This window comes from Bubalus kerabau, chromosome 13, assembly GCF_029407905.1.
Source record: "Bubalus kerabau isolate K-KA32 ecotype Philippines breed swamp buffalo chromosome 13, PCC_UOA_SB_1v2, whole genome shotgun sequence".
Taxonomy (NCBI): Eukaryota; Metazoa; Chordata; class Mammalia; order Artiodactyla; family Bovidae; genus Bubalus; species Bubalus kerabau.
The window spans coordinates 21,054,403-21,076,408 of NC_073636.1; the positions used below are offsets into that span (position 1 = coordinate 21,054,403).

The following is a 22,006-nucleotide window of genomic DNA, read 5'->3' on the forward strand; positions in this document are numbered from 1 at the left end:
TGTATGCTCTCATCTTGTTTAAACCCCCAATATAATGTTTGCTCCTTTGTAGTGTTACAACGTCCACCTTATCTTATAATGTAACCACTTATTGATATAACTATAGTCTTGCTGTATTACAACAACTTCAAGATTTAATGTGATTGCGACGATTTGTGGGCTTACTTATTTTAAGAATATCAGCTTTAATAACCACAATTACTTCTGTTACTGTGGCAGCAATATCATTGACTCAACAAGTGCATACTGCCCAATATGTTGATACCATGTCTAAAAATGTTTCACTAACTCTAACAACACAAGAAGCTATAGATAGGAAATTAGAGATGAGAGTAGACGCCTTAGAAGAGGCAATAATGCATATTGGGACTGATTTACAGGCTTTAAAAGTGAAAATGGCTTTGTCTTGCCACGCTGATTACCGGTGGATATGCGTGACATCTTTAAAGGTAAATGAGACAGATTATAAATGGAAAAAAAAAAAAATTACAAATCATATCTCAGGTGTTTGGAACAGCTCTGACATTGGCCTGGACTTAGGGAAACTTCATAATCAAATCTAGACCCTGAAACACTCTCGACTGGATTTTACCGCAGCTAATGACTTTTTTCACACCTTCTCTAACTTTCATTTCAGGAAAAAACATTCTGTCTAATATCCTTGGATACATCGCTGCCGGTGCTTTAATTTTGCTTCTCATATTCATTCTTCCTTGTATTGTCAGGATTCTTCGACAGAACATTCAGAAGCTCGCGACTGAGCTGCCTCTGGCTGTTTTAAGAAATAAAAACGGGGGAGATGCTGGGAGCCGGCATATTGCATATTGAGTGAGGATCTGGAATAGCTCAACTGGAATTCTATCACTGCTGAGAGCCAGCGTGAGGCACTCCACCCATGACAAAGGTCATGAGGAAGGAGGCTCGGCATACGCAAAGGCGGGATCGAGCCTCAGGAGTCCCCCTGGAAATTCTCGAACATCTACCCCCAAAACCAGAGTCTGCCTACTTTCTGCTTTGTGCTTTCACCTACACCTCTGACTTTACGGGGGGCTGTCCCCCACTACCTCTCTCTGGAAAAAGAGTTAGCTTACAGCTCCAGTTAATAATTCCTGGGTGTGACAGTGTTTTAACCTACAAACTCCTTTGGAAATCCTCTAGCCTGCCTGAATGGGTTTTTCCGGCCACTTGTGATTGTTCAGAGCCTCCCAACTGTGAGAGGCAGGAGATGTTCTAAACTGCCTAAACACAGATTCCTTTGAGTAGTTAAAAGATTGATTAGAAAATGTATTGGTGAAGGGTTTTTCACTTGTTGGGCCAATGTTTGCTGCTAAGTCTCCATACTCCTTACCTACTGTGTCCTTGGCAGTGTATTGATTGATATAATGGGTGTATAGAAATGTAAAATGCCGCTTTGTCCAATGCTTTTTGGAAGGCTGGCGCCTGACTTTGGAATAATCACCTTTAGAGAAAGATAAGTTTCTTAAAATGTTAACAGGCCTCCGGGCCAGAAGATGATGTCAATTACCTGAACTTTTGCATATGATAAGTTTGCAGGAAGAAAGCCTGGCTTGCTGCATGACTCTACCCCTTCCCCCATTATCCTCTATGCATACCTTAAGGTATAAAAACTACTTTGGAAAATAAAGTGCGGGCCTTGTTCACTGAAACTTGGTCTCCCCATGTCACTCTCTCTCCCAAATTCCAGCTGAGTGTCCATCTGGAGCGCGGATGTCCTCTGCGACCATTTATTTGCCTGGGCTTCTAAGACCCACTCGAGAAGGTGTCTAAGGTGGGGCACCTTCCGCTATTTGAGAGGGCGCCTGCGGCCTCCGTGGTCAGAGCTAACCTGGTGTCATGGGTTATATTGATTTTCCGCGTAAACCAAGCCACTCAGCTTCTTTTCTCCACTGAATTTTCCTACTGAGCTATCCTTATTTCAGCCGCTTTTCTCCACTGAATTTCCTCACTGAGCTATCCTTATTCTATTACTCTTTATATCTTTGATGAATAAATAATTAAATAAGTCGCCGACGCCGTCCCTGCTTCGAATACCCTGGATCAGCCGGGGCTGGACCCGTAGTGATAGTACACCTTCTTCACATGGCTGTGAGAATTCAAATGTGATTAAATAAAGGATCTGGGAAAGTATTTGGGCCATAGTAGGTGTTCAATAAACATAATCCTTCCATTTTTCCATAACACTAATGTTTCCATTAGAAGTTTCTATCCTTTTGAGAGTTCTAACATGTCTCTGAGCCTGTAGATTTCAGCTTTCTTTTTCTCCCTTTACTTATCAGAAAATAATGAAGGGATCAGTAGTCCCACACACTAAATTCATTGCCTGGAAATGCAGGGTTACAGAATTAATTCAGGCATTCCTGGTGATAAATTACAGATCATTCAGAGGTGTAAATTTAATTATACTTTCAGCTTGATATAAGCCTGACTGAGAGTGCCTGCAACTCTTAATAGATTGTCCTACTCTTTTTTATTTTTTTCCTTTGTTTTTTTGTTGTCCATATCTTTGTGAGAATTTGGATTAAAACAATGGCCTGAACTCCACCTCCATCTCACCCACTTGGACTCTAGACTCTCTCACCTTTGGTTTATTTTAATTAAATCTGATGTGATAGATATAGATTTTTTTGGAGAACTTGTGAAACATTTACTTGCTCTTTAAAAGCACTTTACAGACTTACTGAACTTTAATTCAAGATCACATACCAAAGTAATGCAACTGCTGTTGTTAAATTCATTAAAGACTGGATAAAAAGGAATGGAATGTATTAATTCTGCCTCTCTTACACAAGTATGAAAACTAACATTAAGAACTTATTAGAAATTCTGAGACTCATTAAGAAATCATACAGCTCTCTTCTTTTTCAAGATGATTTGCATTTCCTGTTTGTGTGGGTAGCCATTAATTTGTGGTCATTGGGATTGACCCACAATTTATGATTGTTTCCACTTGAGGACATTTTTCTTTATTGTGGCTTAAATTTGGAGCTTACCTATGGGAGCTATTGGGGTGGAGCCTCAGTAAAACAATGAGCAATGTAGATGATTTGTTGTTTGTCTCTCAGAACAAAGTCCTCCACCTTTGTTCTCAGACACTAATTTAGGGGCTTGCCTTGATTTGTGGAAAAATAAGAGGTTACAGAGGAAGACTGCCAGAGGAAGTTTTTGTTCCCTTTTAACTGCATCTGCTTGAATGTTAGGAATATTTGAGTTAGAAGGGTGGATATTTGGGTTACTTCATAGTACTTTCCAGCTTAGAATTATTATTCAATTGTTATAGGTTATTCATAGTCTGAGATGTGCATAGCCAAGGTTCTCTCCCATAGGAGTATTCTAAGAATATACTATTACTTTTTTAGAAGTCTGTGGTAATGTGTGTTTCTTTCTTTCATGAAAGTTACAAAATAAGCTAACAGAACAAATTCTTATCTTCTTCAATAACCAGAAAATGCAGCTGATCTTCCTAATTGGAACCTATTGATCATAGCTGTATTCATGGAATAGCAGATGTTCTTTGTAATAAAATAATAAAGAGGGGCAGTGAGATAACCAAAGTGGGGAGCTTTGATATGATTAAAGCTTTCATTTTATGAAATTATATGATTTTTCTTCTACATAATCATATCAGGCTAATACAGCTAAGAATATGTTTTTGAAAGGACTTTAAAGGAATATGAAGCTTTCTTTTGAAACTTTTTCTAACAGACTTTTAGGGTTATTTTGCATGAATTACCTTGTACTTTATGTATAGACTACACATGCCATCGACATACAGAATTGGTCCTGTAACTATGCAGTACTCAAGGTGTGGACTTTTATTAAAAGCTTCAAAAGCTCCTTTAGTCACTGGTGGAAATTTGGCATTTTTCCTTAGAATAGTCAGAAGATAGGACACACAGGACATGTGGAAGCCAGAAGCTAGTATTTCTTACTGCTGTTGAAATACTGTTACTGTTTTTAATAAATCAGGAAATATAGAATATGAAAGAGGTTTGTGAGAATATTAATATTTTCTGAGCTCTCATATTTGAGTTACTGTTTGAAAGACCAAATATCTCACTTCACAATTAAATACAGCAGGATTGATAACACGAAGCTTTTGCTTTCAATGCTATTAACAGTTTATCTGTTTGTCTTTTGTTTGTTCTAAATTCCCCAACACATACTTGCTATTCTAATAGTCTTTAATTTAAATATTCTTAAAAATTAAAAAAAAAAGTGAATGGGTATATCAGGAAAAAGATTGATGAAACAAAAGATAGAATGGTTCCAAAAATAAAGTTTGAGGGCCAGGCTACATGTTTGAATCGAAGTATTCAAACTCAGCTAGTGCAGAGAGAGACATGTGAGTTGTCATTTGGCTCAGGTTCAAGGAATTAAAAAACAAAAGAAAAATAGTTCTTCTGAGACTCCTGAGTGCACACATACAAGTGTAAATGTTCTTTCTCTGACTCAGTGCACACCTGTTACTTCCATACTCCATGTGGATAATAAAGGGACAATAGAAACACATTCGTCATAATATAGAAAATATTTGCCAAAATATAGAATTTAGTGAAGGATACTAATAGCAGTTCAGTGTTAAGTGCTTCACAGCATGATAAAAATATAATATATGTAATACCAGAGTGGGTAGCCATTACCTTCTCCAGAGGATCTTCCTGACCCAGGGATCAAGCCCAGGTCTCCTGCATTCCAGACAGATTCTTTACCATCTGAGCCACCAGGGAAACCCAATATGCAATATTATCTGTAATCATATGTAATGTATAATGTAACAACACATACATTAAACATATATAAGATATATAACATATATATATAAAACATTTAACAATATAAAATGTAACAGTGATAACCCACTTGTAGCAACTCTCTCAATGAGTTTTAAGAGGCCATGTTTTATCATGTTCCCCTACTAGAGTGATGAAGTCTTATCAGAGAGAAATTTAGGAAATTCGTGGTGGGACTTGAAATGGTGCAATCATGATTTGTTCTGTTCTCTTTACTCCAAGGATAGGATTAGATCATGTTAGAGATCCTGGGCTTCCCCAGTGGTGCTGGTGGTAAAGAACCCGCCTGCCAGTGCAGGTTAGATGTAGAAGACTGGGGTTTGTTCCCTGGGTCGAACTAGAGTGGGTTGCGATGTATTCTTGCCTGGAGAGTCCCATGGACAGAGGAGCCTGGCAGGCTGTAGCCCTGCGGGGCACACAGAATTGGACACAGCTGAAGCGACTTTGCATGCATGCATACATGTTAGATATTCTAGAGGAAACAATGGATTTTGGGGAAAGGTTGAGCAGATATTCTTTCTTATTGGACATGGTTAAAACCCAGATTAATCATTTAGATGAGAAAAGATTATATTTTATTGAAGACTTCAAACTTCCACTTAAGCTCATTCAGATAAAAAAGTCGGTCAAAAGCATCATTATGACTAGGAGGCATAAGAATCACTAGAATAGTAGTAGTGTTAGCCACTTAGTCACGTCTGACTCTTTGTGACTCTATGGACAGTAGCCCACCAGGCTCCTCTGTCCGTGAGATTCTCCAGGCAAGAATACTGAAGTGGGTTGCTATGTCCTTCTCCAGGGGATCTTCCCAACCCAGGGATTGAACCCAGGTCTCTATGCATTGCCTGCAATATAATAGACCTGGGTTCAATCCCTTGGGTCAGGAAGATCCCCTGGAGAAGGGCATGGCAACCCACTCCAGATTTCTTGTACTCCAGTATTCTGGTAATGTTAAAGGGGGATGTATGAGAGAGAGAGATGAATGCTCCCCCTCTACTACATGGACTTATTCCCAGCTGAGTTTTGAGGAGTTACAGATATCTTGTTTCTTTCTCTTTTTTTTTGGTGTATGCATGTTTTATTTTTTTGCATGAAGCTACAACAGGTGTTGGAAACACCAGACGGGGGCGATGTTTGTGGCCGAGAAAACAGAGATAACTGCACATTTGGAGAAAATGAGAAAAGACATGAAGATCTGACCAATAAGCTCCCTCATAGGGAAGCAAAAGGAGTCAAGAGCATAAGAAAGTTGAGGAAAAAAGCAGAAAATCTGAAGAGTAGAGTTCCGATTGGAGACAAACCCAAATCAAATGAAATAGCAAAGAGAAATAAGGAAGACATTATTTTGAGCTTCTAAATAATGTCCTGTTATATCTGTTGCTGCTGCTAAGTCGCTTCAGTCGTGTCCGACTCTGTGCGACCCCATAGACGGTAGCCCACCAGGCTCCGCCGTCCCTGGGATTCTCCAGGCAAGAACACTGGAGTGGGTTGCCATTTCCTTCTCCAATGCATGAAAGTGAAAAGTGAAAGTGAAGTCTCTCAGTCATGTCAGACCCTCAGCGACCCTACGGACTGTAGCCTACCAGGCTCCTCCGTCCGTGGGACTTTCCAGGCAAGAGTACTGGAGTGGGGTGCCATTGCCTTCTCCTAATAAGTAATTCCTATTTGTTCCTAATCATATTGTTTTGTAGAGATTGGCCTTTCCTCTGGGAATATCACAGGGCCCTGTAGAAACAGAGTAGCAAGATTAGTTATTCAGCCTGCACTCAGTAACTAATAGTATAAGTCACTCGGTAAGATGTCCTTTCTTTTTATAGTAAAATGAATGATGCAGTATTTTTAAAAACTATATACAAATAATATAAAATCAGAGAATACAATTAAAAACAGTAAATTAATTTGAGCTTCATTTCTTTTCTCTCCAATTTGCAATTAAAGGAATTGCTTTGTTGGAAGCTTTTTAAACCACATAAAATTCTCTTGAATAAATTGATTCAGTGTCTTGCATAGTCACCCTGTACATACAATCCAAGCTATGGATATACAACTTACTGAAAACCCAGAAGAAATAAAAGCAAGCCTTTAATATTAACATTTTATATAACTGCTTTTTTTTTTTTTTGGCAGGGGCACACACCAGGTCATAGTTCCCTGACCAGAGATTGAACTCTTGCCCCTTGCATTGGGAGCACAGAGTCTTAATCACTGAACCACCAGGGAAGTCCCTATATCCCTGCTTTTTAGTGAATCAGACAAAAATCAAGATAGTAGTTTCCTTTAAATGATAATTAATAAATACATTTTAAATGGTTGGTATCATTGTAATATAGGCTTTCCTGGTAACAGTGGTAAAGAATCCACCTGCCAGTGCAGGAGATGTGGGTTTAAACCTTGGGTTAGGAAGATCCCTTGGAGAAGGAAATGGCAACCCACTCTAGTATTCTTGCCTTGGAAATCTCATGGAGAGAGGAGCCCGGTGGGCTGCAGTCAATGGGGCCACAAAGATTCAGACATGACTTAGTGACTAAACAATAAGAACAACAACATGATTTTAATATACATGCTTGATAGTTCTTTTTAATAGAATTTTCTGTGATGAAATTGTCTTCTGCATCCACTATGGAAGTCACTAGCTACAAATAGCTATTGAGCATTTAAAATGTGATGATAACAGAGAGAGTGAATTTGTCATTTTCTTGAATTCATTTACATGTAAATAGCCACACTGTTTTCATATGCTTGTCATTATATGCTTAATTGTTCCTTTTCATTCTCTCCCATAAAACTTTGAGGTCCCTAAGGACACCTGATTCCTTGTACATTTTATGATACATGGTGGGGCGTGGGGTTTTCTCTTTATCACTCTCTCTGAAGGTCTTTAGACATTTATTTATTTTTGGCTGTGCTGGGTCTTGGTTGCTTTGCGGGAGCTTTCTCTCGTGGCGAGTAGAGGCTACTCTTGGTGGCGGTGAGCAGGCTTCTCATTGCGGTGGCTTCTCTTGTGGAGTACAGACTCCAGGCACACGGGCTTTAGTCCTCGTGGTGTATGGACTTAGTTGCTCTATGGCATGTGGAATCTTCCTGGGCTAGGAATCGAACCTGTGTCCTCTGCATTGGCAGGGGGATTCTTATCCACTGTACCACCAAGAAAGTCCTATAAACATTTACTTTAACACTAATGCTGATAGTCCCACTCAAACTTCCTTCTTTTCTTTAGTACCTATTAACTGAATACCTACTAAATACAAATTGCCCTAGTTGGTTCTATGAGGAATTAACAACGTGCATTGTGATTTTGAGTTCATGACATAATGTCACACTGCTGCTACTGCTGCTAAGTCACTTCAGTCGTGTCCGACTCTGTGTGACCCCATAGACGGCAGCCCACCAGGCTCCACCGCCCCTGGGATTCTCCAGGCAAGAACACTGGAGTGGGTTGCCATTTCCTTCTCCAGTGTATGGGAGTTGGTGATGGGCAGGAAGGCCTGGTGTGCTGTGATTCATGGGGTTGCAAAGAGTCGGACACGACTGAGCAGTTGAACTGAACTGAACATGTATTACAGTGGGAACCACATATGTTGACTACGTGCCTGTCTAAAGTCATAGCTGTATTAACTTTTGTACAGTATTTTCACCCTGACCAGTATTAAATTTGGAAAGACTCTGGGAGGTTTCTTGGTCTATACCAAACTAAACAATTCTCCTCAAATCTCTATAAAGCCAATTCACTTTTAAAAAGTAAATTAAATGTGAAGTTCTAAGCTCTTATCCAACTGAATATGGATCCCATTGGCATTTACTCTTAATGCACTATTAACCTCGCACGGGTAATGTACTGAGTGACAATTTGACAGCTTGAAATTCTGGTGCGGCACGCACAACTCTTCAACTAGGTTTAAAGCTCTGTTTTGAATATTTACAAAGTTGGAACATGCTGAAACTGTAGCAGGGATCTAAAATTTAATTGTGGTAGGGGACCCTGTAGCCTCCCTTTCCACAGAATTTAATTAAACAGTTCCATTTGACTTTACGTTTCTTGGTTTGCCTCAAGACCTGAGTGTAGGTGAGCTTGGTGGTAAAATCTGATATGAAATGGATGATCAGAAAGGATGCTTTGACCAAGCGATGGCAATTCAGTAGACACTGAAAAAAAATGTGTACCACTTTGAAACAGAGAATGCTTGATGTTTCAAACAGTTTTTTAGAAGACATTACACATTTTTTTTCAACTTTCATCTCCACTGAAATTGGTACCCACAATGACATAAATGGGATAATAAATAAATAAATAATGCGTGTAATCATGCCTGTACATGCAGCAAGGTAAAAGTCCAGTGATGAAGGGAAAGGAAAAAAAAAAAGCAGGAATTTAAAATGTAGTGAAACTGAAAAGGAGTCACTTTGAGTCAAAAGAGAAGGATTTCATTTCTCAGGAGCCTCATCTCTGAACAATGCTCTGTCTTTGAAACATGAAGCATTAGAACTCCATGGCATAATGAGAGGAAGAAAAAATTGCTGCTGTGTCTGCACCTGGTTTTGTGGGGGTTTTTTCTTGATATATTTTGTATTATATCATCCAACCACTGAGGCAATTACTTTTCAACTTGCCTGTGTGCAGTGCTTAGTAGATGGTCAGTAAATACTGGTTGGTGATAGTGCTGAATTCCATGTTCTAGCTGCAGCAGTCAGCACCTAAAATAATCCTCGCTGTTACTCCACCACCTCATTAACCTGTCAGTCCTTTACATTGTGCCACCATTCATGGTGAGTAGGAAACAAAATGATCAAATCTGGGCTCCCTAACCTCAAAAAGAACATTTTCTAGTTAGATCAAATTATTGATAAACAGTACTGTGTGATCTCCCAAGGTTTTTGCTAAGGTCACAACAAAGAAGGAATTCATGAAAAAGTATTCCTTGCAGTCTGCTTTTACTTGAGGAAATTTTGAAGACATCAAAGAGAATGAATAGCAGTATGTGATTTTGTAATTTGAGTCAGATATAGAACGTGTGTCTTCCTATATTCGTAAGAAGTAAGAAAGCAAGAGAAAAGGATCCTAAAAGTGTTCCCTAATGATGTAGACAAATATTTGTCCTCATACTTGCCTGAGCAGGATGCTGGTGTCCCATGTCTTGAGACAGCTCTATAGCATGTGTTTAAAATACCAGTTAATGTAACTGCCTTGAGCCTTTTCTTAAGGAGGGGCCACAAAGGCTGGCAGAAGATGTACTTAGCATTTTCTGGGTCTACATATTTGGAGGAGAATTAAGAAGATGATATTGAACACCAAAGTAATTTTGGGTATTTTTAATTATAGAAGATCTACTGGGCATAAGTAAATGGAATATTTATATCACTCAAACACACTTTTCACCAGGTGCAGTTTTGGTATCGTTTGTCTCAGCATTCACGTCTCTCGCTTTTTACAAGAACATCTCTGAATGGGGATTTGCAGAAGCACAGTGATCTAATCGGAATCTCTGAATCTCAATGGCGACAAGCAAAAATCAATCTCATTGCAAAGGCTGGAGAATCTACTCTCCCTTTTCAGGTAAGCATGTAAGAGATGAATACAACTCAGAAGAAGATGCTTATTTAATGCTGATCTTCCCAGACAACAGTAGAACACATATGTCCCATAAGTTTATCTGATGTTAATAAAGCAAGCATATTCACAGTCAGAGATAAGTCGAGAAGTTATCTTGACCAAGTACTCACGACTTAACTTGTGGAAGCAGAGCAAAAGTGGAGGTAAGGATTGAACAGGATGGCAGAGAGAAGAGAAATGTAACGGGAAAATATTTTTCTTAAATAAGGATGGCGGAGTACATGAGGTAGTGAAAAAAATCTGAGCTGCACTCCTATTTGCTGTCCATTAATACTGAGAATTTTTATCACACTTTTATGTCATTTTCTTGGTTAAATACTGAAAGAAGGAAACTGTAGCTTATCAGATGAGTGCCCCAGCTTCCACCCTTCTGGACATGACTCCCTTCTGGATGATGTTTGAAAAGAGCTAGTTTAGTAACTAGATTGGGTGGTGGAATTAGAGGAGCACACACTGCCATCAGTCAGATGGTCTGAGTTCCCATCTCTGCTTAACCCAAGGGTTGCTAAGTGACTGTATACATTATACTTTTGAGCTTCAGATTTCCCAATCTGTGAAAACCACAGTGATAATAAAAGCAATATTTGGGGAAGCTGAGTATTAAAGAAAATGTAGCTAAAACGGTGGCTGTGAACATGGGCTCTTTAGCCTGAGGTTCAAACCCTGGTATATAGTCAGGGGGAAATTGTTTAATCCTTCCATGCTTCTGATTTTCTCTCTGTAAATGGGTGCATGGAGGTGTGTTGGGGTGTTTGAAGCCTCTGAAAAATAGCACATCTCATCTGCTACTCACTTCCTAACTGAGGCAAATACAGAAGTCGAACAGGGAGAACAAACTATTTTGGAGAAGATGCCTTTAGAACCTTCAGGGATATATTTAAAATAAGGACTTCCCTGTGATCCAGTGGTTAAGAATCTGCCTGCCAATGCAGGGGACATGGTTTGATTCTTGGTCCAGGAACTAACATCCCACTGGCCACAGGGCACCTAAAGCCTGTGCTCCACAAGAGAAGCCAATGCAATGAGAAGCCTGCACGTGGCAAGTAGAGATTAGCCCCCACTCTTTGTAAGTAGCAAAGGCCTGTATGCAGCAATGAAGATGTAGTGCAGCCAAGAAATAAATTAATTTGTTTAAATTTAAAATAATACTTCACCTCAGAATAAACAGCCCCACCCAGAGAACAACCAACTGCTAGAGAATCGAAAACTCAACCTTTGGGGAAAACATCTTATCATGAGTGACTATGATGTATCACTGTTGTCTCCTCAGTTGTAACAAATGCCCCCCTCTGATGGGGGGTGATGATGATGGAGGAGGCCATGGATGCTTGGGGGCAGGAGGTGTGTGGGAACCCTCTGTACCTTCCTCTAAACTGTGCTCTAAAACTGTCCCTAAAGGTGCTCTAAAATCTTAATAAAAAACAAAATACAAAAACCAGAATGTTCTTTGTTGAAACTGACTCTTTGAGAAATATTAGCAGTTGAAACTCATACTGTTCTTTCTGGGCTTCATTAACCTGTCACTTATTATTGAAGAGTTTTAGCATAGTATAGGTGTTTTGTTTTTTTTTTAATATTTCTTCTTTTGTCTTTGTTTTGCAGTGAAAATTGAGATTGCTCTTTATTATCTGGGGGACGTATTAACTAGTTTGTGGATTGATCAGGGTTTGACGAGATTTTATAATTTGGCAAACACTCTGGTGCTCTCTTTCTCCCTTCGCTCCCCTCCGTGGTGAATCAGCATCCTGTGTTGGTTTTTCTCTCTCCTAACCCGAGGGGTCCCAGTCAGCACCAGTCAGCCTCTTTTCTTTTTTTTTCTTTTTAGTATATTTTTGGCCGCACTGTGCGGCATATGAGATTTTAGTTTTCCAACCAGGGATCAAACCTGTGCCCCCTGCCCTGGAAGCACGGAGTCTTAACCACTGGACCACTAGGGAAGTCCCAGGTTCTTCTTAATTGTTCTGGCTTTGGAGGGGAGTGAATGGCCCTGGGTTCTTGCTTTAGGCTTCAGCCGTGTTTAATTTGCCCTGGGAAGGTAAGGGTTTTAGCCTGTGCCTCTGTTCTGTTGTCTTCCCTGGTGATTCAGACAGTAAAGCGTCTGTCTACAATGCGGGAGACCTGGGTTTGATCCCTGGGTTGGGAAGATGCCCTGGAGAAGGAAATGGCAATCCACTCCAGGACTATTGCCTGGAAAATCCCATGGACAGAGGAGCCTGGTAGGCTACAGCCCATGGGGTCGCAAAGAGTTGGACATGACTGAGCGACTTCACTTTCTTTCTGTTCCGTCTCATGTAATCCTGTTAATTGGCTGTAGTAAAGGCTTGTTTTAGAAACTATAGTCAGTGAAAAGAAAAAGAACTGTTTTCTCAGATTTCACCATTCAGAAGGCTATTATAGGTCCACAGTCTCTAAGCAGCAATTTAGAAAGTCAAAATTTGGAAAGCAATAAGCTTTTGAAAAACAAATTTAGAGACAAAATTTAACCTGAGCTGAACCACTGTTAAGCAGTTCATTTAGTGATGGGTTTGATGATAGAGAGCTGCCCTCGGTCTCTCTGAGGGCATCATGATACATTTAAGATGAACATCCACAACTCTGAACTATTCAGATTTCAAATCCTAGTTGGACTCAAAGACTGTGGGTAAGGAATCGGGGTCTGTGTTAACATCCTGGTGTGAATCAGTGCAGATTTTATACACATTTTATAAGATAGATAAATACACAGTCACACACATACATAACATGTGTTTTTATTGAATACATTGATATTATTTAGATACATTAGTAAACCTTTCAAACAAGTAGAAAGTACACAGAAAGGCAAACACCCATGTACTTAAACTTCAGAATGAATTAATATGAACATTTTCATTTGCTTTTAATGTTGATATATTTGTTTCTAAAAGCACAGCTTTTATCTTCTTGGTTCCCTTTTCTACTCCATTTCTTATCCTCTACAAGAAACAAAAATGCTAAAATTATGTTGTTTTTAACCTGATTTTTCTATGTGTATTTTCAAAGTTACAGAAATATGCATGAGGAGTCTAGCTAGATGTAGTTCTACTTCATTCTTTGGTCAACAGCAAACGGAAAAGATGTTATACCTACAAAGAGTCAATCTAGCTCTTACATATTCAAATATTTAAAGTTTATCTTCTTGGAAACAGGCTCCTTTGGCACTTTAAATTTAGTGGACTGAAGTATTTAAGGGTGACCTTCATTGCCTGACCATCAGTATAATGTGGCTAAGCATATATTTGTAGAGAGTTATCTAATCCAAACATTGGAAAGGAGAAAGACATGGGACCGTGTGACCTCTCCGTTCTCTTGTAGCCATGACATTCAGATTCAGTGTGGTCCTTTTATGTCTCTTGTACACATCGCAACAGAATATAAATTGCTCTGATTTCTTTAGAAAATCAGTGCCCAGGTTAGGTAGGGCTTTCAGTCTTCTGGTATAAGTGGATTTGGCTTACTGTTTATTTTGGAAGAACAGCAGATTAGCATTTTAATATCCTCTCCATTGCCTTTGCGGTTTTCATTGGAAGAACGTATGTCACATAGTTCACATTAATAGTATTTTTTTTCGATCTGTTTTAACTGTTCCTACTCATTTTAAATATTCAGCTTTTTACACAAATATATCCACTTAATTTGCAATTTGTTTCCTAACTCTTCTTAATTTCATATCTAGAAGTGGTACTTTTTCTGAATACTGTTTATTGATTTCAGGTTGACCTGCTGTCTTTGAGTTTGCTACTAAAACATAATCGTGTCATATTTAGATTTTATTTTAAGATGACCCTTTTGTGGAATTTTCTACAATAATTTTCACTCTTGATCAGTGCTGATGGTATAAATCAATAACAATTTCCTGACGTTATTTGAGGATTCGGTGAAGGGTAAGATTTATAACGCAAAGTAAAAGCTGGTCGGGTCTCTGTAATGTTGCTATGTCCTTGGCCTTCTTAGTCCAGGGCTTCATTAAATCTTCTTTTGCCAGGTAGCTGTGTCCTCCAGCATCTCTGAAGACCAGTTATCTCTTATTTCATGGTAGTGATGATGTTCAGCATAATCATCCGTGGCTCAGGTTACACATTTTTCTTACTCAAAATGTGACCTTCAACCAGTAACTTCAGCTCTCTAAGCTCTGTTTCCTTTGCTTTAAAATGTGGACGAAAGTAGCACTGCCTTCTCAGGGTTAAAATAAGTGAATGCATTTTAACTTATTTAGCTTACTTCAGGCCTGGCATGTTAAAAAAAAAAAAGCATCCAAGCTCTTAGTAAAAGTTTGCTGTTGATTTTATTTTTATTTATTTTTATTTTTTAATTTTATTTTGTTTTTAAACTTTACAAAATTGTATTAGTTTTGCCAAATATCAAAATGAATCCACCACAGGTATACATTAACACCACCGTCATTGTTTAAAAATTACTGTAGTCCAGTTTTTCTTTATTTTTTCTTACCATATTCCCATAGTCTCCGTTTCCCCTTAGATTCATATTTATTCATTCTCATTATCCTTTATTTAAAACAAGATATCAAAGAACCAAAATTTAAATATGCTAGTTGAATACTTCTCTGGAAAACCTTCTCTCAGTTTTGCAGATGTAAAAAGTAATCACTTGACTGTAAACAATATTTACCATTGCCGTGCTTCCTGAAAGCAAAAACAAGAATGGATTCTGCTCACTCAGGGAGTAATATAATATAATTGAATAAAACAAAACTCAGCAAGATCCTAAAAATTAGTTTTAGAAGGAAAGATATCTACATATAATTAGAAATTTTAGCTCTCAAGTTACCTTCAGAATCTTCTTAAAATTAGGTTTTTCTCTCTGCCTTTTTGCAAGGTTGAAGCGTCTCTTCTGAGCAACCTCTGGCTCACACAGTGGTTATTAACTGATAACTGTAGTTCTCAGTGGGGAGCTACCTTCAGTGACGAATTGAAAGATCAGCTTGGTTTAAAGCAAGTAGTACAAAATAGAAACAGTGAAGATGATTTGGGCACAATCAGGTGATATTATTTACAGATATGAGATATATATTTTTAGAGGAATTTTAACATTTTTCTCTACTTAAAATTGGAGGATTTTAATTAATTTTAGATCAAATTGTAACTGTTCATCACATTGTCTTGCATTTAATTATATAGAGGAAAGCAGGCAAAGGTGTAGACGACCTAAAACTGAAGTTTAGTATTACCTCTCTACTAAAACTTTTTTCCGAATTCTGTCTCACATTCTTGGCAGAAGTAATGAAGTACTTTTCTTTGATTCTCTTAGTATCTTATGCATATTTCTTATATAGTACTTATGGTATAGTTTAGGTGTCAATGTGTCTTACCAGGTTAATTTTAAGGTCTCTGAGCTCAGAGATCCTTCCTGATAACATGGAGATGCACTTACTAGCCACTTGCTAGCCTGGACTAGTGGTCCTGCTATGTATTGTTAAGACTCTGCACATATTTTTTTTTCTTTTTTTTTTTTTTAAAAGATGGTGGAATAACAACATAATGTGAGTGATCAACAAGAAAGAAAACAAATTATATTAGTCATTGTTTAGAAAGTTAGAATAAATTAAACGTAAGTAGATGCCTCCAAGTACTTTAGCATATGAATGTTATTAACTGCTGTGTTTTTTTGCCTAAGTAGGTTTCCATATATGTATATATAATCTATATAAGTGTTTAAATATTCTGATATGTAAATGAATCATTGCCTTCAGCAGACACATTATAAACGAACTCATATCTCAATTAAATTGAGTTGTAAACCACACAGTTGATTACTCCAAAGAGCTCATTTTAAATGCTTATAACTCTTAATGGCTCCAGTGGGAAGGTGGCCCTTCAGTTGTGATGAATGTTGCAACTTCTAATTGAAACAAAGTTACCTAGTATATTAAGGTTGCATAAGGTACTGTCAAAGCAGTTATGACTTTATAAATTCCTAATTTGAATTTTCTGATCAAAACAATTTTCTAAAATTAGGTTGGAAGATTGGGACATATGCAAATAAGCTTCTCTACATGAAGAAATATGATTGTAATACGTTTACTTTTGTTAAAAAATGATTAAGGAAGATAGTTTAGGGTGTACAAACAAGGTTTATTCAACACTTCAAGAAACAGTCTCTAATTTGAAGAAATGCAAAATGGGGTGGAAGGCAAGAAGCTTTATAGGGTAAAGAATAAAAAATGAGAAAGAGATAAAACAGAAAATATTCAGTTGGTTGAGGCCTCATAGTCAACCTTGTTTGGGTTAAGAAGGAATAAGGAAATATAGAGCCCAGAGTTGGCTTGAAGTTTGGATACTGACTGACTGAATATACTGTGTTTCTGGTCAAGAGGAACATTTAAAGGCATGAAAGTTACTTAAGTTTTGATTTGCTGTCATGGCACCCAGGGCAGGAATGGCTCTATCTTGGGCCTAGAAATTTTAAAAAAATGTTTATAGTATATTTCTAATAATTTATTTTTCTGTAATTTTAGTTAATTTTGGAAGCTACAGTTTTATCATCAAATGCTACTGTTGCTCTAGATGACATCAGTGTATCCCAGGAATGTGAAATTTCATATAAGACATTTCCAGGTACTAGTGTACAAAGCAAAGGTAAGTTTTTTTCTTTTTTTTCTTATGGTTGTTGCAATTTTGAACATTAAAATGGTTTTCTTTGATACCAAAATATAAAAATATATGTATACATTTTAAGTTTTTGATATGGACCATTTAAAAAATCTTTTTTGAATTTATTACAATATTTTTCTGTTTTGGTTTTTGGCTGCAAGGCATGTGGGATCTTAGCTTCCTGACCAGGGATGAAACCCTCACCCCCTGGATGGGAAGGCAAAGTCTTAACCACTAGACCACCAGAAAAGTCCCTCAAAATATAAAATATATTAGAATCCTTCATTAATATAGTTCATTAATATCAGGATGTGTATTATGTCACATGTCCATGAAAACTAAAACTTTTTTTTTTTTTTTAAAGAAAAAGATAAAAATACGGTCTATCACAGTCTAGGCCGAGGCTATCCAAAATACCATTGTACACTTGTGGCTAAAATTGTCACATACAGATTATTTAATTATAACAGTTATGAAAGAATTTTAAATATTTTGCATGTGTTAAAATACCTCTCTAATAATCTATTGTATTTTAATATTGTTTGATACTTCAAGTGAATATGTAATTAAATTCATGTTTCAGAATCACTCAGGAGTTCAAAAAAAGTATTGTTTGGAAAAGTGACTTAAGGCCAAAGAAGAATTTCAAAATTGACCCTAAAATTATGTGTTTAAATTCAAAACAACTTTTTCAAGAAACAAATGGAGTTTGACTAATTCTTTGACTACATATTTTGTAGAGAATTTCAATTGAGAGAAAGATATACTGTCATAACAATGGATCCCAAATAATAGAATAGGCATTTTTGAAAACCTCTCCATAATATATGGGTTTCCCTGGTGTCTCAGTGGTGAAGAATTCACCTGCCAATGCAGGAGACTCAGGTTTGATCCCTGGGTGGGGAAGATCCCCTAGAGAAGGAAATGGCAATCCACTGCAGTATTCCTGTCTGGGAAATCCCATGGACAGAGGAGCCTGGGGGTCTATAGTTCATGGGGTCTTTGTGAGAGCACATTGAAACGGGTATATATTGTGCCTGCAGTTACTCTTATTTTACCACTGGTTGATGTTTCTCTCTGACCACCCCTTTCCTCAGGTCTCATTTAAGAAACAAAAATGAATATTAAAAATGTTTCTGTAAATCACCACACTTCATTTTATTAATCTCTTTATATGAAAAATAATTGCATGTGGACATCAGGCATGTCATACATTCTGAAGTTATGTTTTCTTATATGACATATTTAGTGAGATAAGTTGCATTCTTAATAGGAGCTAAATGCATTAATCAAGGATGATATGGGAGAAACAATTTTAAATTGAGATCTGAGTTAAAGAACTTTTCATTAAAGATCCTTTATTAAAGGCATCTTTCATTGGTGAGGCTGTATATTCTATGTCCTAAATGTTGTGTTAACATGCTTTTACATCATTCAGAATATGTGTCCTGAATTTACAATAAACCATTCTAAGCTATGTGTAGTGTGTGTGTGTGTGTGTGTGTGTGTGGCGGTGCGGGGGTGGGGGGGGATGATAGACATTACAGAATGCAAAGCAACAGATTTAATGATTAATGAGTTTTGGAGGGTTAACCAGAATTACCTTATTTCTGTTAATTAATTAAACATTTTCCTTCTCCTAATTAAATGCTGCATCACCAGAATTGGAATAGTAGGAAGGTATTAGAGTTGACATTGAGGGCGGTGTATTTGGAAGCAGAAGTAGTTAAAAGTTTGAAATTATCAGTAAAATTAACCTCAGTAGAAGTCTCTGAGAATACTTGATCTCACTTACAGAGAATTCTCTTCATAAATTAACTCAAAACTCATTTATGTGTGCTTCAATTGGCACACCAGCTCAGTTGGTTAGAGCATAATTCTCATTAGGCCAAACTTAACGTGAATTATTCCTGAAAGACCAATGATTTTACACAAAGGAAAAAACTTTCTTACCATTTGTACAAATTTATCCAGTAGGCAAGTATAAGATCTCCTTCATGGACTTTAGTATTTCTACCAAGCAGGAGTTTAGGGATGGGAGTAGAAGGGGACTTGTCAAGTCCTACTTATGGTGAATTATGTTATATTTATGGCCAGAGATTTATTGAGACCCTATGCTTGCCATCTTTAGCCCATTTAAAAACTAGTGTTCGTGAAACAATTACACATTCCATCTATTTGTTGGAAGAGAAAAAAATGTTTTATTCTCTCCATCTCTTAATTTGAAGCTGGACTTGTGCCACCTGAGGACGCAGGCTGGATGTCATCCAGCAGGGTGCATGATTTCACATCTGACTGTCCAGATGGAGCAGAGGAAGCTAACTGTGGTGAGTGAGAGAGTCCAGACTCACTCGACTAAGATCTGTGGGTACATATTTACTTGCTGAATGTAAAGTTCATGCTACTTAATTAATGAAGAATGTTTCTTTTTTGTTATTAATATCTTAAAAATATTTTTATCAAGGTGTGATTAATGTATAACATTATATTGGTTTCAGACATACAACACAATGCTCTGATATTTGAATATAATGCAAAATAACCATGAAAATAAGTCTAGTTATATCACCATACATAGTTATAAAATTTTTTCTTATAATGAGAACTTTTATTTAAACAAAATATTTATTTGGCTGTACTGGATCTTAGTTGTAGCATATGGGATCTCCATTGTCCTTTAAAAATTTACTCACTTAACAACTTTCAAATACACAATATAATATTATTGATTATTATTACCATGCTGTACTTTATTACATCCTCATGACTTATAAGTTTGGACCCTTTGATCCCCAATTCCCTGCCTCTGGCCATCACCAATCTGTTCCCTGAACTAGGACCTTGGGTTTTTATTGTCTGTCTGTTTTCTAGATTCCAAATGAAATCATAAGGTATTTGTCTTTCTCTGTCAGACTTATTTCACTTAGCCTAATGCCCACAAGGTCTATCTTTGTTGTCACAAACGACAAGATTCCTTTGTATTTTATGGCTGAATATTATTCCATTGTGTCTATGTACCACATTTTCTTCATTATTGTAGTAATGCTGTAGTGAGCAGGGGGCACAAATATCTTATTGAGTTAGTGTTTTTGTTTTCTTCAGATAAATTCAGGGCACCATCTGAGTGTCCTACACCTTTAACTCAGTTCTGACACTATCTACCTAGAGATGTCATTAAGTTCTACAGGTTGAGGCTCAGTCCTACAAGATTGCCCCCCTTCTTCTGCTGTACTTTGGATGATGATCTTAAGTCCAGGTTGTTATTAATGGGCTGGCTCTAAATCAGGTTCCTTGGACTCCCTCCTTGGATTTGATTAATTTGCTAGGGCAGCTCACAGAACTCAAAGAAACATTCTACTTACTAGATGACCCGTTTATTATAAAAGGATCTAACTCGGCAACAGTTCGATGGAAGAGACACAGTGTGGGGGCAAAGGATGAGGGGCTTCTGTGTCCTCTCCAGGTGCTACTCTCTCAACACCCCCACGTGTTCACCAACCTAGAAACTCTTCAGACTCCATCCTTTTCGGTTATTATGCAGGCTTCATTACATAGATATTAACGTGATTGATGAAATCATTGGCCACCAATTCAACCTCCAGCCTATCTCCTCTCCTCAGTGGTCAGGGGTAGGACTGGAAGTTCCAACCTCTAATCACATATTTGGTTCCATTGGCAACCACCCTCCATCCTTAGGTTCACTCCAAAGTTGCCTAATTAACATGAGAATACACAACTTTGTTATTCTCCGTACTTAGGAATCCCTAGTGGCTTAGCAGTAAAGAAACCACCTGCAGTGCAGGAACCTCAGGAGATTTGATCCCTGGGTTGGGAAGATCCCTTGGAGAAGGGAATGGCAACCCACTTCAGTATTCTTGCCTGGAGAATCCCATGGACAGAGGAGCCGGGTGGGCTACAGTCCATAGGGTCGCAAAGGGTTGGACAGGACTGAAGTGACTTAGCATGCACGCATGCACACTTAGGAAATTCCAAGGATTTTAGGAACTCTGAGCCAGAAACAGGGATGAACCTTTTGGATGTAATCCTGCTTGTTTGTTTTTGCTTTTGTTGACTCAGCTTCTGGTGTCAAATCGAAAAAGGGTTTCAAAGACTTTTGTCATGGAGCTTCTTGCCTGTGTTTTCTTCTAGAACTTTTATGTTTCAAGTCTTATGTTGAAGTTTGTAATCTATTTTGAAGTAATTTTTGTGTATGGTGTAAAGAGAGTGGCCCACTTTGGTTTTATTTTTATGTGAGTGTCCAGTGTTCCCAGCACCATTTATTGAAGAGACTATCTTTTCCTCATTGTTTATTTTTACCTTCTTTATTGAACATTAATTATCTATGGGTGGGTTTACTTTTGGGCTCTCTATTCTGTTCCATTGATCCGTGTTTGTTTTTATGTATGGCAATAACATAGTTTTAATTATGATACCTTTGTAATATAATTTGAAATCAGGATGTGAGATGCCTCTGTCTTTGTTCTTCTTTCTCAAGATTGCTTTGGATATTTGGTGTCTCTTGTGGTTCCATAAAAATTTTAGGATAGTTTGTTCTATTTTTGTGAAAAATACCCCTGAAACTTTGTTAGGGATTACATTAAATCTGTAGATTGCGTCATGGGCGGGGAGGTGGGGGGCGGGGAGGGGTAGCATGGGTATTATAACAATATAAATTCTTACAATTCATTGAGCATAGAAAATTGTTCCATGTATTTGTGTCATCATCCATGTCTTTCATCAATGTTTTATAGATTTTAGTGTCCAGGTTTTTCACCCCCTTGGTTATATTGATTCCCTAATACTTTGTGTTTTTTTTTGTTTGTTTTTTTTTTGGTGCAATTTTAAGTGTCAATCTTTTCTTAATTTATCTCTCATAGTTCATTATTGCTATATAGAAGGGCAATAGATTTTTGTATATTGTTTCTGTATCCTGCAGCTTTACCAATTCATTGATTGGT

At 37.6% G+C, this 22,006-nt stretch overlaps 1 protein-coding gene across 1 annotated transcript in view; it reads left to right on the forward strand.

The window, feature by feature from the left end:
- The window catches only part of MALRD1 (MAM and LDL receptor class A domain containing 1), a 573,786-nt gene that overhangs the window by 88,975 nt on the left and 462,805 nt on the right, over positions 1–22,006 (forward strand). The window contains exons 13-15 of the mRNA XM_055545367.1: positions 10,189–10,362; positions 16,913–17,033; positions 19,277–19,375. Coding sequence (XP_055401342.1) covers positions 10,189–10,362; positions 16,913–17,033; positions 19,277–19,375 — 394 coding nt within the window. The remainder of the gene's footprint in view (positions 1–10,188; positions 10,363–16,912; positions 17,034–19,276; positions 19,376–22,006) is intronic.